This window comes from Parasteatoda tepidariorum, chromosome 9, assembly GCF_982258835.1.
Source record: "Parasteatoda tepidariorum strain Cologne lab strain chromosome 9, Ptep-v5.0, whole genome shotgun sequence".
In the NCBI taxonomy this organism is placed as follows: domain Eukaryota; kingdom Metazoa; phylum Arthropoda; class Arachnida; order Araneae; family Theridiidae; genus Parasteatoda; species Parasteatoda tepidariorum.
In genome coordinates this window covers 96,177,055-96,194,182 of record NC_141763.1, presented here as the reverse complement: position 1 = coordinate 96,194,182, position 17,128 = coordinate 96,177,055, and the positions used below count along the sequence as shown (strand labels likewise).

Below are 17,128 nucleotides of genomic sequence, written 5' to 3'. Positions count from 1 at the left end.
TCCATAATTGAGTGATTCTAATTTTCTATCCAAATTTTCTTAAAATATCAATTATATATCTACTTAAGTCTTTTTTAATGCAATATTTAAAAGAAGAAAAAAAACTATGTAAGGAAAGTTTGCAGTCATTTGGGTCATTGAGATTTATTCATTTATAAAATGTATTCCAAAGTTTGAAAAGATTATATTGGTTTACGAAAAGAAACTTTGATAATTATGTTAATATAAATGTGCATCTTTCAGAAATATATACCAATAATTTTGAGTATCAAACACTAGAGTTGGTTAATTCTAGTGCACCAGTGAGGTTATTAGTATGGAGTAGCAAATTTCATTGGATTTGGAGTATCAGTTTTGCCATTTTGGGTATGTTTGGAGCAATAATTTCACACCACTTAGAACTGTAATGAAACATGTTTTTTTAATGCAACATAAAATAGTTAAAAGATAACTATCACAGCCAATTTTTCAATACAAATTAATTTTTTTTATTAGACCTTGTGGAACTCAGGGAAAAATGAGTGTTTTGGAGTAGATTGGACACAACTTTTCTTGGAAATCTCTAGTTTGGAAAAAATCAAAAGGACATACACACATTTCCAGCTGTAAAATTTTAATTACAATAAATTCACATCTTTCAAAATAACAGCAAAAAAAAAAAAAAAAAGATATTTTGTGCCACAGATATAAATCCTTAAAAAAATAATTCTGTACAATACCGAAAGAAAAATAAATAATTCTACCTATAAAAACACACAAAGAGTACAGATTCAATGATGACAATTATCAGTTAAAAAAATTCATTGATAATAAACAGCATTGATTAATAAACATGATGATCCAAAATAGATCTTTGGAGTCTTACTACAAGATAACTAATGTATAAAATTAAATAGTTGATTAAAAAATTTATTAATAAGAAGAAAGTGTAAAATCTTGATTTTACTTAATTGTAAAAACTTTCATAAAGATATGCTGATTAAAAATAAAAAAGAGATAACTGTAAAATTTCATAAAAAAAGTTGCGTTGCGATCTAAATTTCTCCACTGATATTACATGCTGATACTGCTTCTAGTGCCCTCTAAATAGCACTTCCTTGGTGTTGTTACTTCTACACCTATTTTGCTGTAATTTTTGGGTGATTGTCTTAGCATAATGACACAATCTAATTTTGAAATACTCAAATAAAATAGACTTGATTAGTAAAATCCTATGATTCTCTAAAGGAGACTGGTCAAAAGTATGTGCTTCTAAGGAAGTAAAAACACTAGCAGTATCAGCATATATTTCTGTTAAGCAGGAAGAAATAAGGTAGTTTAGAATATTTTTTTTCTGTAGTTTGCCAGTTGCTTGCACCATTCTAAAATATTTTTCGGCAAGCCTACAAATTTTCGAGACATCCCTAGCAGGATGAGTTAGCCCATTTCTATTTTTTCTGCAAATAAGGGCATTTCTATGTCCATCAGTGTCAACTAGTGCTGATTGACAAGGATGACAATGAAGTTTTTGCCCGACTTTTTTTGAAACAAAACCAGCTATGTAATCTGTTACATTAGCAACATATATTGACAGTCGTAGAGAATTGGGCAGGTCATCTACGTCACTGTTAAAAGTATCTTCCTCTGAAGTAGCAATTTCGTTGATCAAATTTGAATAAGCATTTTGTGCAGAAGATACGTTTAAAATTGTAGTGCTGTCCAAAGCCAAGCAGTTAGCACTGTTCAAGCTGCTAATCTGGTGGTGGGAGAGCAGCCTTTTGTAAGCAGCTTGAAACTGCTTAGATGTGGGGTTATTGTTAAACCCACCTTTGCTACGAATTGCCGAGAAGAACATCTCAAGATGATCTTGTGACAATTTGTAGCTTAGCAGGAACTGCATTGGGGGAGTTAGGCACTTTTGTGACATCTTTATAGATGGATAACAAAGTATGAATGCAAATAACAAAACCCAAAAAGCCTGTCTTTCTACTACTTTGAAGAATGGGTATCCCATTTGCAGCTGTTTTTAATTCTTCAATGTAAATTTCTGCCTCCTCTAAAAACTTGGAAAATTCCTTTTCATTTTCTTTTCTTAAAGGAGACTTAAATCCCTTTGCTAGAAGGTTTCTACTGTTCAGAACATCAAAAAGATTATTGAAGAATCTGATGAACTGAACAGTAGCTTCAGAATCAGCAAATTCTGGCATTTCTAGATCTTTATCGAGAAATTCAATAGCATCTGCAACACTATTGCTTAATGTTTGTGCCGCAAGGCTAACTTTCATTTTTTCTCGATAAAATTCGATATGCCTTCTCTTCTCTTTAGTTTTGTTGCAGCTTGTAACCCCTCTTCGTTTTGGAGCTGCTCCAATCTAACTATGTACTTCCAACATATAAGGCCAGAGGGATGCCAAATTGATCCTATGGAACCAAGCGTATTCCTAATCAGTTTTAGCATGTGGCTAGGATCTGGATATATGTACACATTTTCTTTGGTTTTAGGATGAGGGAAATAGGTTTTTAAATTGTGCATCTCAACATCTGCACCTAAATATTTCGCGGTAGCAAAATTGACTGCAGTACTATCAAATGTCACATTCGTCACTTTCACACCAGTTGTGTGTACTAGTTCTAAGCCACGGCTAACTAAATTTGCCCTCTCTTTCGCAGGCAAACCATCAATAAGGAAATACCCAAAAGGCAGCTTCCAGTTTCCATTTATGCAATTTAGCATGAAGACTAGAGCTTCTTTTGCTTCTGGAAGTTGATCATTGTCAACTCCAGTGCCCAAATCAATAAATCCTGAATAAGACTTACCGTCCCATTCTACATGACGGCGTATAGCCATTTCATCTAGGCTGAAAGAGCAGATGACTTCCTTATTTCTGATCTTCGCTTCAATAACTTTTGTTTGCATAGCTGCCAAAGACTCTGCAGTAAAGCCAGGAGAGGCATCAATGGACTGATACCATTTCTTCAATGTGGAGGGGTGAAGCAAACAGTTATCAAAAGAGCATCTAACAAAATTGTATGCTTTTGGCGAGTAAAACTGCAAAGTGAGAGCAAATGCTCTGAGCTCAGAAGAAAACTTTAGAGTTGTTGATGGATTTTGCATCCTTTCAAAAATTTGTGCTGCAGGACCGGGTAGAGACAGCTGCAATATAAAATCACAGTGTTGTTAAATTGCAACAATGAAACATTATAAATTGCAAATGGTCATTACGATAATAAAAATAAACTTCAGTTATATTTATTATTAAAGAAAATGATAATGTATCACGCATAATGTAAAACTTGTGGGATGTAATTTGCTTTGGCTATGTTTAAGGGCTACTGGGCTACCGTAATTTACAGAAAAAAATTCTTATGTTTAGAACCTTATAAATATTAATAAGATCTTCAAAACCAGTATTAAATTCAAATCAATTTTTGTCAATCAATTCAATCATAGTCCATTTAAATTTCCTATGTCAAAAAGTTCTTTTCTAAAAAAAGAGTAAAAAAACAAAAAAAGTGGGTAAAAGTTTTTCAATCAGAAATAAATAATAATTAGAATAGAGGGGCAATTCCACAGGTAACTGACTGACATACACAAAGCAAAACAATAAGTATTATGTAACATACTACACAAAATATACATCTCTTAAAAGTTTTTTCCCTCTGGTTTATTGTCTTTTTCTTGGCTGAATCCAATGGTATCATTGAAATTCCAAAATACTTTTTGGATAATTTAAAAAGAAATAGTTAAAAGCATGGTAACTGACTGACATTAATGCAACCAACATGAAAAGTAATTCTATTTCAATATGAGATTCAAATGAGCTTTAAATAAAGTTGCATTAAATTTTACAGAACACTAAATAAGCTTTCAGCATATGGCATTTGAGTTCCAAAATATTACTAGAATAATGAATGGCAGTAATTACAACAAACCAGTAACTGACTGACAGCCTGATAACTGACTGACATTTCTAAATTTCCTAATGTAAAAAATTTAAAATTTTGCATTAAAATGTAATAAGTAAGTTTACACGTAAGACAAGCAATCAAAATAGGGTCATTATTAGTTAGTGCTCTATTTACAACTCTTGTTTACCTATGTTTTTTTATTTTGCTATAAGCGTTGGTTATCTTTTTCTCCTCGGTAACTTGAGGTTGACATTTTTGTGAAATCGCCCAGAGTATCAAACAAGAAACAAATTACCTCTAATACACTGCTTGAAGATTGGGATATCAATGACTTTTTCTTTAAGGTCTGCAAAATTTTTTTAAGAGAGGCTACTCTTTTCTGCCTATAACTTAATGCTTTAATCTTTTTGGAATCACTTTCTATTTTCTTTTTAACAGTGTTCAGCATTTTGCGAGCCTTCGTTGGGGAATTCATATCCACATCATTGTAATCACCAATAAAGTGCTTTCTTTTCTGGGTTTTTTTCTGAAAATAATACAAATAAAACTAATCTTAACCTTTTTTACAAACATAAAATTTGAATTAACTCCCTTTAGGGTATATATGTGATACATGCATTTATAACATTGAATAAGTTACTTAACATTTTGGTTACATAACTGAATTTTTGCATTTAAAAGTATATGAAAGCAAGTATTCAGATTTCACACTTTTTGAGCATTAGGGAAAGGGGTAAAAAACTTTTGAATTCCAAAATTATAAAGCTCCTGTGAAAATTTAATCCCAAGGGTAAAACAAGAGAGTAGAACTAAGAAGCTTACAAATATTTAAATAGAAGTTCAAATTTTAACATATTACTTAAAAATTTGACTTAGTGAGATTAAATAAAAATTAGATAACACTATCTGTACAATAAAAAAAAACTAATAAATATAAAGCAAAAAAAGAAAGAAAAACAGCTAAAATTTATATCATGCAAACCAAAATACTTTCTGGTTTGAAATTTTAGCACTAAATGCATTAATATATAAAAATGATAATTTCCTAACAAACTTACTTTTGGGTGAAACAGCAGCTACGTCTGATATCTTTCTTTTCACAGGAGGCTTTCGCTTCTTATCTTTATTCTCACAGAAGCTAAATAATGTAGGAACTGCATCTTTTGTCAACCAAGTGCCTCCAAATTTTTGACGGTCGAAACAATCCTCAGTAAAATGTTTTGAGCAAACTTTTGAGCATTTAGAAGGAGTAAAATCATCTCTTCGAATTTTAGTCAACCACAGTTTTTTTCTATCAGCATCCGTTGGAAAACTGGAAACCAAACAATTAAGTTTCAGTGGATAAATATTTTTTTATCAAAAAAATAAGTAAAAAAATAAAATAAAACTAGCTATATAAAAGTATGAGCAAAGAAAAGAATAATAAAATATAAAAGAAATCTTGAATAAAAAATTACATAGCATAAATAGAGTTCATCTTGAAATAGTTTACATTAGAAAAAGTAGCTATGAAAATAACAATTCACTATGACATTTTTGTACTAAAAATGTATTTGTTAAAATGTAAGATTATAAGTAACTGTAATAATTAACTTGTAGATTTACATACGCAGAAAAAAATTAATTTAACATTAATTTTATCATTATTTAAAATTGAACATAAAATTGTTTGATGCATGACATAGTTTTATATTTCATGTATAGACATTAAAAAAGATTTTTAAATTATTTTATAATAATTCAATGATGTTATTTTGGACACAGAAATTAGCTTTTAATGGCATAATATCATAGATTTTAAAAATATATGCCTAATAATTAAATATCTTTACAATAGAATAAATACTATTCCAGTTAAAAATTAGAAAAATACCAAGCAAGAATTACCAGTGTTTATAATACATAATGGGACTAAATGAGATGTAAATTAATTATCAATGTGAAAATATCAGTTCATCGTATATAATACAGCGAAAATTCAATCAATTTGTATAAAACGAATTCCATTAATAACGAAATTTATTCATTTCACTAACATGCAAAGCAAAACAGCTTGAAATTTCCTTTCAAAAATAAAATCATAAATCAACTTATCAAAATTTAAAACAAAGAATAAATAAATTTATACCGCCATAAAATAATAAAGAATTAATTATCTCTGTACATAATTATGAACAAAATAAGTCTACGCATTCTATTTAAAAAGTTTGTTTACATGTCATTTGGCGAGAAAACAAATTCGCCAAGTGAAAAAAGAAGAACTTATAATTGAAATGCCTTAAAGGGAATAAAAATAGTTAAAAGGACAAAAAAATTGAGCCAGATAGTATTAGCATATTATAATAATGCATTCTAGATTTTTAAATAGTGTTTAAATGCTTAAAAAATTAACATTTCTAAGTAAAATATGTGAACAACACGTGTACGATGGACAGTTATTTAAATATTATTGTAAAAATAATGAATAATAATGCAAAATCTTACCTGTGAAATGTTATAGGACCTCCGGTGACTTGCCTCTCATTACATCCATAAGCACAACAAGATAAAACCATCTTTAATTCAAATCATTCAACGAGATAGCTGATGCAAGAACTAGACGTCCATTTAAATAACATTAGAATGCGACTGCGAAGAAAACTCGCTTGCCGTAAGTCACGTGATTTTACTTTGGTGCAGGTTGAATAGGGTTGCTCGCTCTCTACTCCAATTACTCCTCTAAGGTTTTTCCTCATGTTCAACATCTGGGATCTTGTATGATGTCATTTATGATTTTGTTGTTTAAAGTTTAAATTGGTTCTTTTTTTTTCTTTGACGATTGATACACTTCAAATGCTGACAAAATACAAGCAACCTATCTCACAAAAAGTTTATCAAGAGTACAATTTCGAATGGAATCTGGCAATTTGGCAGGATTTGTAAGTTGTTAGAATCACGGTTTCTGGCACTGAAGCCGAAAACTAAAGAAAACTGATTTTTGAGAAATTTAGAGAAGTATGTTTTTTTCCGAATGTAAATTTTGTAAAATAGAAAGAAAAGGAAATTTGGTCTCCTTTATGTTAATTCACCTTTACAGCTTCCCCCTTCCAATTCTCTGATTTTACAGATTATCATTTTTCACTTCAAGCCACAGGAGTTAAATCTTTCCATAAAACCACCAATAAGACTATATTTATAAATTCGAATAGTTTTTGTTTATTTTATTGTAACTAATTCAAGTTACTTCTTTTTTGTGTTTTTTCCCTTCCAAATGTTAACATTTAAAAATAAAACAAAACTTTGCATTATTTTAATTGACTCTCACTTTAGATATTTGTTATAAACTTAGAACAACAGCAGTATAATATAAGCTGTAAAAATAGCACATTACTGATTGAAAAATGCTTAATATTTGTAATTTCACATTTTTTTTTCTTTTTTTTTTTGTAGTTATATACACTCAAAAGTTAGGATATTTTAATGTTCAGTACAATTAAAAATAAACATTTAAAGTATTTTAAGAGGACAAAATTTAATATTAAAAAAAAAGGTAACACAAAATATTTAAAAAAGATGCATCATAGTTGAATAAATTTAAACAATAATAATGAAAACATTTTGGATTTGGATCTAACTTATGATGTGAAGTGAGAGATGAACCCTATTCTTAGAAAAATAATGCTTGTTTTGATTAAAAAAAATAAAATTTAAATTTTATAAGGTGAGACATTACAGATTAGTTATATAAATAGCATATTACATAAATAAATATGCATTATTTGTTTAAAGATTAGATAGAAATTAGCCTTAAATTTCTCTGAAATTTGAATAAAATTACTTCGAATGAAATGGCTTAATTCATTATTCAATAAATAAACTTCGTTAATCATACGTTTTAAACAAATTTTCAAGTTCAACTAATAAACGACAGGAATTTTGCTTAGAAATAATTATTTTTAGATTTGATTTCATCGAACTTAATGGTGCTTTACGTTTATTAAGGTTATACATTGAAGTTTCTACTGTTTGAAAAGCTTTTTTCCAACTGGATTGAATATTAATTATGAATAAATATGAAATTAATTTTAATTACAAAAGTTAATGAAGACATGGCTTGACAACAACAAAATGTAAAAGAAGAAAAATTAAAAGATCATAATAAAAGTGATTATGATCTTTTAATTTATTAAACTTTCATTAAATAAAATAAAATAAATACAATAAATAAAACTTCATCAATAAACATAACATAAAATAATTTATTGGACGGAATGTTTGTTTATCATATATACATAACAAAAGCAATTGTGATACAATGATATAAAAATAAATAAATGATTTGATGATTTTTTTTGCTAAGGATAAAATACTTGCAATATATCCAATCGAATGCCTGAAAAAAAATAGATATGATTTAATGAAATAGAGATTTTAATTAAAAAATAATATTTGTAATTTTGTGAAATTTAGTTTTAATTTTTTGTTTGAATAGAGTTTTGATATGAAGGGCTTGAGGCTTCAATTTAATGAGAAGCCACATTTTCATTGCTGTTTGAAAGGATGTTTCAGTTAACACTTCCACGTAGGCAGTAAGATGCTTCCATTACCTGTATAGTACCAATCAGAAAACAATATTAAGGAACAGTTTGTTTTCACCTTAGAAAAAAATATGTGGCTTATCACTATATTGCCTCAAGCCTGCCAAGTAGAAACCTAAACAGCAATACCTTTTTAAAAAATATAATACATCAATAATCTGCATCTAGTCTTCATTGCCTTCAGTTTCTTGCACTGAAATTCTGCAGAATGGACAACAGCCTTTTTTAAGTATTTCAAGCTCGTAATCATCACTATGGAAAAGCTAGAAATGTGAACGTGTAATTAAAAATACAATAGTTGAAGCAATGTTAATGACTGAAAGTGAAATTTGTTAAAAAAAGTTTAAACTCTCTATTGAAACAAATATGAAAATTTTATCAGTCATATAATTATATTAGATATTTATAATATAAATAATTGGAAAATAAGAGCATTAATTTAAATTAAATTTTTTGTGCATGCAATAATGGAAACTTATTCGAAACATTCCGTAAATGGTTCTAAAGATGATTAGCCATGCTGATTAGATTGTTGCAATCAAGTATGCAGACACATACATGGAAATCAACTTATAATTACATACATATGTTCAGAAAATAAAAATGGATAATTACATAAAAAAGCGTTATTTGGATAATTTTATTAATTTTATTTTTTAAAATTTTTCATGGCCATTAACTGCTTGCCTGTTAGTCACAATCTGAAATGATGTCATATTCCAAAGTTTCTGACCCCAAAGATGAAGGAAAATAGTAATCTAATTCACTTTCAGACATAATGGCATAAAAAATAAAAACTTTTATTGTACACGGAGATAAAAAACAGAAGCAAAATGAAAGTTAAAAAGCGCATACTACTCCGAAAAAATAAATAAAATACGCAAGCAATAACTGCCCAGCTGTGGTTTGTTTTCCAGAAACTTCCCCTTCTCTCCCCCTCTTGTTTAAAATCCTTTGAAAACACTTTCAAGGTCATTCTATTGCACTCCTAAACTGTAGCAGTAATTTTACTGATAGCAACACATGGCAAGGAGTACTTCAGAAAGGCGTATATATATGCGTCACTGGCAGCTTAGCGAAGTGTACATACATGCCTGCGGTTGGCAAGGAGTTAATGAAGTTAAAATTATTTGAAAAAATCTGAAATAAAATGAAATTAAAAGCTTCAGAATAAAATATAAAGATTCATATTACAGTGGCTAATGTAAAATCAAACCACAATTTTTTAATTTAAACCTCTTTTAATTTTTTTCCAAAAGAAAATGTATTTAAATTGCCAAATATAATCCAGAGAAAAATTTTAAATAACATATATATGTTTAAAAATTTAAATTGAAAAATAATTCTCAGCGAATGAATGAAAGATATGGAAAGATAGGCTGACGTTACTTCAAGAAGGAAAAAGAAAGTTTATTAAAGTAAGTTTATTAAGAATTAAAACAATCCTAATTAAAAAAAAATTCAAAAAGAGCATTTAACATTGTTTTTGTCCAAAAGGGGAAATTCTTTTTTTGCTTACCTTTTGGAATTGTATAAAACTTCCCAAAATATTAAAATTTTAATTAACACCAAAATTAATTTGAAATTTTAAAAGTAGCAAACAATTTTTATATTTTTAGTCATAAGAATACATGGCTGCAAAAAATTATAATTTTACTACTATTAGTTTTCCTCCATATGAAAATTCCTCAATATAAACTATTTAATGCCTCAAATTACATCAAAATTTGAACAAATTCGGACAGGTTACACATTTTTAAACACAGAAATTGGTGACTGTATTTGTAAAAAATCATTACTTAGAAAAAATTATAACTAATCGAATGTTTAAGATGATTTATGTTTCATAAAATAAATCTCTAGACTCATCTCTTTGATTTTCTAAAACAGCAGTAATGGTGTCTGTAACTTTTTCTAATACAATTTTTTTTTAAACTAGCATTTTATAAAAAAATAAAAAAGATTTTTTTTTCATCAGTAGGACCACTTATAGGAGGTTTAAATATTCCTAACTAAATCTGATTTACTATTTTACTATGTGCCTGCTTACAAAGGTTTCACACTCTTTTTCTTGAACATAGTATAAATTTTGTTCATAAAAATAGAAGAGATAGGTGGTTCATTCTTGCAACATAATAAATATGAAAATGAAAAATGCAATGTATATTACAGATATTAAAAAATCTATTAGCTTTAACAAAAATACAGAAAATTCTCAAGTGAAAAATAAATGAATAAAAAAAAGGGAAAAAATTGTATTTAATGCTTTTTTTTGTTTCAGAAATCTTAATCTGATTATGTTAAAATAAGCATAATATATCTCCTATTATTTAAGAATTAAATTAATATACTTTTTATCCTCTTTTTAATAAATATAAACATGAATGCATATTTATTATATGAATGTATATTTATTATACTAGCTTATAAATGAGATCATACTTTAATGACATCACTCATTGAGCTTACTTTATTACAGGATTCACAACGATGGATTTGGACGGATGGTAAAATACTTTTGAAGTATTGTGTCCGCAAAGGTTTGGGCCACTTGCAAATGATGACATCAGACATATTCATTGCTTCAAGATTTTTACGGTTCACTATTAAAGGACCCGTCTCACCGGTTGAAGCCTACAATAAAACAAAACTTTAAAAATTTTGAATAAAATTTACAATAAAGGCAAATATTTTAAGGTAAAAAAGTTTTCATCTCTTATTTCAAGCTTAAGGTGTTGGGTGTGTCATTTAAAGGTTATATTGGGTACTTCCACCACACAAGAATGACCACAATATTCACCGGACTTGAATCCAATGGCTTTCTTTCTATTTTAGAGGCTCATTTTAGATACAAAGATGTATGGTAAATCATTAAAACTTTGTCATCTCTGTAGATGTATCTTTATAGTAATTTTTATCTTATATATTTTTATATAAATTTAAAATTAATTAATTTTAAAAGTAAATTCTTTCTATTTGGCTCATCTTAGAGAAAAAGATCTATGATAAACTTTAAAAACTTTGTCATCTCTGTAGATGTTATATCCTGGTTGTTATAATTTGGAGTGAATACCCAAAGTTTTTACATGGGCAAATATCCAAAATTTATAAATATCTGATCTGGATAGATATGAATTTAATTGAAAATTCAATGGTTATAATTTTCTTTTAAGGTTTATAAAATTAGATACATTTAAGATACAAACAAGATTTGCTAACATTGACAATAGTAAATTTTTATTTACTAAGAAGAAAAGCTTATTCAATTAAATATGTAAATTATAATTAAATCCTTGTTTTTTTTCTTAATCTGTGTATGGTTTAATCTACGATAAATTTATATTTCCATTTCCAATATTGTTTCCTACAATTATATTTTGAGATTTTAAAATAAGCTATGAAAGTAGGCAAATTAGGAGTTCCTAATTTCCTCAGTTAGTTAATTCAGGAAAATAAAACTTAGTTATAGTTCTTCCTTATTTCAGGCATAGTTCTTTCTCAGTTCCATATTTATTTGTGATGTAAGGTTATTAAAAAATTAAATAACATAAAAAATATGATTAGAGGCTCTGATTTCGATATTTATGCTGGGTGGGGTCAATACCTAATTATAATTACCCTATAGTTACCCCTAAAAAGGATAGGACAAAATATAGTAGATGAATAGTGACAAATAGTAGAAATTTTGTGAAATTTTTAAAGGTCTTTACTTTGAAATTCAAGAAGATGTTACAGGCAGAAATGTTTTGATATTTATTTGCTTAGTAGTACTTAAACAAGCTTTAAAATTTGAGTGTACTATATCTGTTCAAGTTATTGTTTATTAACTTGTATAAATGGTAGATAACTTTGAACAGTTTTGGAATAAATGGTGTCAATATATTCTGTTGAAATTTTTCAAAGAAACTTTTTAAAACATTTAGAAAAGAAATGCATTAAACAAAAATTGATAACAAAGTATTCTAATTCCATTCATAACTTTCAAAAAAATATTTTATTTCATAACTGTCGTTGAACAGCTGACCCGATTTGGTTTAAACTCAACATTTTGAACCCAAGGAAACTCCTGGATCAAGTATTTGGAATTTATATCGACCAGCAATCGCTGGGATTCGAACCCGTTCACCTCATTAGAAGGTGAACGCTCTATCTTCTGAGTCATCACAGTTCTAAAAAAAATTTTTTTCACCCATTTTATATACTAGTCAGTTGTAATGATTTCTAAAGATCTTAAAGTTTCTCACTTCTAACAGTAAAATAACATACAATCGCCAGGAAAATAAATTCACAAAATTAATGAATTTTCACAAAATACATTAAAAAAATTAATAAAAGAGCTGATTAAAGAAGGCTTACATCGAAAGTAAATATATCTTCCCCCATATCATTGTCATAAGAAGAATCTTCAATTTTTAGGTATTCAGAATCTGGAAAAAAAATTACAGATTTTATGTTAAGATAGATACATACACATAGCATCCAGCATTAAAGATAATCAATTTCAAAATTTAATAACTCATATTGACAGTTAAATCTATAAGAATTTTATTTAGTACTTATGAAATGAGTTTAAAAAGATAACCAGCAAAATAAATTATACACAAAAACTGTTAATAACAGCCATACAAAGTCTCAATGAGAAGTGGTCCAACACCTAGTTTTATGGTTTAAAATATAAAACGATGTTACGCCCTGAAGCAAGTCAGGTATAACATGGTGCTTGAAGTCTTTCGCAGTTTTCAAATGAAATTAGACATTAGTTTTAGTGGTTACCTGCTGCCAACATATGTAAATATATAATTTAAAAAAAAATTATATTAGAAATTTTTAAGAGTTATTAAATTTTGAAATTTCAAACTTTTTTATTGGCTAACCTTTATTTATATATGAAACATAGATAGTTATACAAGAAAAAAGAATATGTTAAATAGATATTGTATGTTTTAATATATTATCTAATGGTTGGTTTATATTACATGAAACTTAATTCATCAGACTCTACTTACTAATCAAAGGATCACTAATCAATTGTCTTGATTTTTAGTAAGTAAAGACAGTAAAACCTCTTTAAATTCCTGTTTATAAAATTTGGCTCATTATTGTCGCTTATTTATGCAATGCTAAACTTATTCCTGGTTAAAAAATAATATTAGATAGCCTATTTTCGTTTCATAAACATAAAAAATTATAAGAAAAAAAAAATAAAAAAATTTTTTAGAATTAAAAGTTTTTGCGGCAAAAAACTTCAAATTCTTAAGAAAAAAAGTTTTAATCTATACACAACTTTCTTAAAAGAAGTAATTCTTGCTATTGCCATAAAAAAATAAAATAATCGAGAAAAATTAGTTTTAGCATTTATTTCTTTATAAGCATTAAAGTATGTTAATATGTATTTTAAATTCAATAACTCGAAACACGTATAATGTAAACAAGAACTACTTTATACAAATCTTATACATATATATTTGATTTTTAAAGAATAATTTTAGCCAATTTATTTAAAAAAAATTTACTAAGTTTTCTATTTCTTTCCAATGACAAACTTCTTAAGCAAGCTGTGGAACATGACAATAGTCTGTTGACTTTAGCTTGATAACGGAAATAGTACTTGCAAGAAAACAAATTTGCATCTCATTAAAAATAACAATAATCTAAACATTTTATCACTAATTTCATGGGAGAATTTAATGAGTTTAAAGTTCTTCTATTTATGTCTTCCTTTTTGAAAAATACCTTTCTCATTATTTTAAAGTTTCTTTATATAACCAATGATAGCATTTATTTCCCATTTAGACATTCCCTGCCATTTTTAGACAAAAAAGTTTCATGAATGACGAATACTTTAGAGTAACAAAGATTATAAAATAATTAAAAAATATAATAGAGGTTCCCTATTATTAGTATGCGTACTACTAGTTGCACTTAGGAAAATTGTACACAATATAAGGTTTTTAATTCATTTAAAAATAAAATTCTAAATTGAAATTAAACTATTTTAATTACTACAATATAACGAACTTAAATTTGATCATTTATAAGGTAAACGAGTACTACTTGCTTAAAAACAGCAAAATTTTTTTTGCTAATAATTGAATAATATTGCTAATTGATACTAAATGTAATATTGATTTTTCAACTATATGCATACGAATAGAACATGTTTTATTATATTACATTATTTTATTATGTTATTATATTATTTTATTATGTATTATTATAATATATGTTACAAAACACTTGCCATTAGAGTAAAAAAAAAAGTTGCAAGTCCTATTTTTTGGGAAAAACTTTCAGACTTTTAGGTATCTGAAACAAAAATTATTTTATTTTCCCTGATTTTTTTGTTGTTGGTATTTTAATTAAATTCCCTCACATTTCCCTGAATTTTCTAAGTTGCCTAAATTTCTTGTTCTATGGCCACCCTGTACATACATTCTTTCTTCATTCAGAAGCGTACACTAGTTATCAAATCATACAGTGTGATTTTTAAGAATTTTATCACTCACTCATATTGCTTTCCATCACTGAGGAACTATTTTCAAATTGTTTTAGTGACTTTTTTGATAACAACTTATAAGCTTCATCATCTTCTAATCCATCCTCCAAGAAAAACTCCACAACAGGTAACACTTCTGCAAAAAAAATTATTGTCTTTAGTATGAGTTTTTTTAAAAAATGTTTTTTCTCTTAAAGTTACGAAAGAATATAAATCAAGTATTCTTTCAAAAAAAAGTTTAATAAAAAAAGTTGAAAATATCTAGAGCTACTTTCGAGATTGTAGAATAATTATTTGTACTTAAACTAACAATTCCCGAATGACTGGTGCAATATAGATGCAAAAATGAAAGATGAAAACATCCAGAGCTACTTTTGAGATAGTAAAATAATTGTTTGTACTTATACTGACAATTCCTGTGTAACTGGTATGATATAGATTAAAAAAAAAACTGACACATTAAGGGTTGCTAATAATATTACATTAAGAAAAAATATAATTTCAAAACAATGACAAATATGAGCAAGAAAAAAGATGCAATTAAAATTTAAAAAAATATATTTATTTATTTTGTGGCACTGAAGTGTACTGATCTCTCATTTTGGACTGTTCCCACATCTGTAAAAAAAAGGTATGTTTATTTAGAGAAAGTATGTTTTACTTGTCTGGTTGAAACTGAAAACATCATCCACTCTAATTAATTAGAATATTTGAAGTAAGGCCCTCAAATCATTAATATTGAGTCTTAGTACATTAAAATCCAATTTAGATAAAAAGTTATTAGGTTTTACACTATTTTTTGAACACTGTTTATTTATATTCAAAACTGTAATATGAAAATGCTTTGTTGCACTATACAAATGGAAATATATAAAACATATTAAAATGAACTGTTCAAAACAAGAAAACTTCTGTTAAAAAGCATTCTAAATGTTAATTAAGAAACAAATTAATTTACATATTCCAAAGTTTACTAGCCTCTTCTGTAGCCAGGCAATAAAAATTTACACATACTCAAAATTCACTAAGGTTTACTTTTGAGTGAGTAGACAACTTAATACTGAATACTTTTTATTGCTTTGCTTAATAATATGCTTATAAATTTCAAATCTATAACCATAACTTACCAAATGAAATAAAAGAATACACAAATGGTTGTTTACAGTTGAAACAAATGTTTCCTTGCTTGTTTATTAAAGGATTACTTGTTGAACACCTGAAGCACATTGGTAAAACATCCTAAAATCAATAATGATAAAATGTGAAATACATATAAAAATATCAAAATAACTCTTTATTTTAATTAACCAGGTATATCAAAAGTTTATAAAATTTTAAGAAATTTAATTGTTAAATTTTTTTTATTAATATTATTCTAAGTAATAAATTTCTTGGGAACTACTTTTTTAAATCAAATTTTGACATTAAATAGAATTTAGAGATGACTATTAAATTTAGTAATTATAAAAATAAATTTGCTTCATGAAATTATCGGTGGATAAACAAATTTGAAATTTACATTCAAATTTTATAATTCAGTTTAATTTGGGCAAGAATTTTGCAGCTATGGTGAAATATGTAAAGAGCACAAATAACATTGAGGGGTTTAAACTTTTCTCTACTCTTCAGAGTAAAATTCTCAGAAAAATAATACGTAGGTCTGAAATTGAATTTTTTAACAATAAAAAAACAGAGAAATGTTTATTAAGAAAACGTAAATTTTTGTGTTTGACTTTTCATTTTAAATTCAGAGTGGATTCCGTTTTTATCTTAAATTCAGATAAACTTAAATTTTTAGAGAATTCCAGAGTGAAATTTTAAAAGTTTTAACAGTATTTCCTGATCTTAATTAAAATATTTTCAGTAGTAACTTAAAACTCACTTATTTAGTGTGTAAATTAACAGATAGTTAAATGTATTAACAATTTATATGTGATTGCCGAGATTCTTTTTAAATTATTTCTTAATAAAAATTGTTTATTAAAATTGCACCCAAAAGTTTCATAATGTAATTAAAAATTTCTATGCAAAAAAAAGTACGATTCATCTTACTGAATTAATTTTCAAAAATGTTTATAATCTTAACATTTTAAGAAATTTAATTTAAATTAGAAATGGCTTGCTGAACTCAAAGTGCAAATTAAATTATTGAAAAGAAATATTTAAT

The 17,128-nt window shown here is 26.9% G+C and overlaps 3 protein-coding genes across 3 annotated transcripts in view; 1 reads left to right on the top strand and 2 right to left on the bottom strand.

Moving 5' to 3' along the window:
* The window catches only part of LOC107447799 (uncharacterized), a 61,142-nt gene extending 50,082 nt beyond the window's left edge, over positions 1–11,060 (top strand). Inside the window, exon 5 of the mRNA XM_087152437.1 lies at positions 10,945–11,060. Within this exon, the coding sequence (XP_087008563.1) occupies positions 10,945–10,976 (32 nt within the window). The 3' untranslated portion in view covers positions 10,977–11,060. The remainder of the gene's footprint in view (positions 1–10,944) is intronic.
* LOC147804373 (THAP domain-containing protein 1-like) lies at positions 4,806–6,586 on the bottom strand. Its single transcript, XM_087152439.1, has 2 exons — positions 6,373–6,586; positions 4,806–5,200 (listed from the first exon to the last, which is right to left on the bottom strand). Exons 1-2 carry the CDS (start codon positions 6,441–6,443, stop codon positions 4,861–4,863), a joined length of 411 nt encoding a protein of 136 aa, XP_087008565.1. The 5' UTR covers positions 6,444–6,586; the 3' UTR covers positions 4,806–4,860.
* The window catches only part of Oseg1 (intraflagellar transport protein Oseg1), a 46,119-nt gene continuing 37,097 nt past the window's right edge, over positions 8,107–17,128 (bottom strand). The window contains exons 24-29 of the mRNA XM_043055293.3: positions 16,089–16,200; positions 14,972–15,097; positions 12,822–12,892; positions 10,935–11,099; positions 8,595–8,728; positions 8,107–8,260 (exon numbers count right to left, since the gene is read on the bottom strand). Of these exons, the coding sequence (XP_042911227.1) occupies positions 8,630–8,728; positions 10,935–11,099; positions 12,822–12,892; positions 14,972–15,097; positions 16,089–16,200 (573 nt within the window). The 3' untranslated portion in view covers positions 8,107–8,260; positions 8,595–8,629. The remainder of the gene's footprint in view (positions 8,261–8,594; positions 8,729–10,934; positions 11,100–12,821; positions 12,893–14,971; positions 15,098–16,088; positions 16,201–17,128) is intronic.

Coding starts and splice junctions, on each gene's coding strand:
- LOC147804373 (XM_087152439.1), bottom strand. CDS start 6,443: ATGGTTTTATCTTGTTGTGCTTATGGATGTAATGAGAGGCAAGTCACC. Junction 5,201..6,372: donor GGTCCTATAACATTTCACAG/GTAAGATTTTGC, acceptor TTTGGTTTCCAG/TTTTCCAACGGATGCTGATA.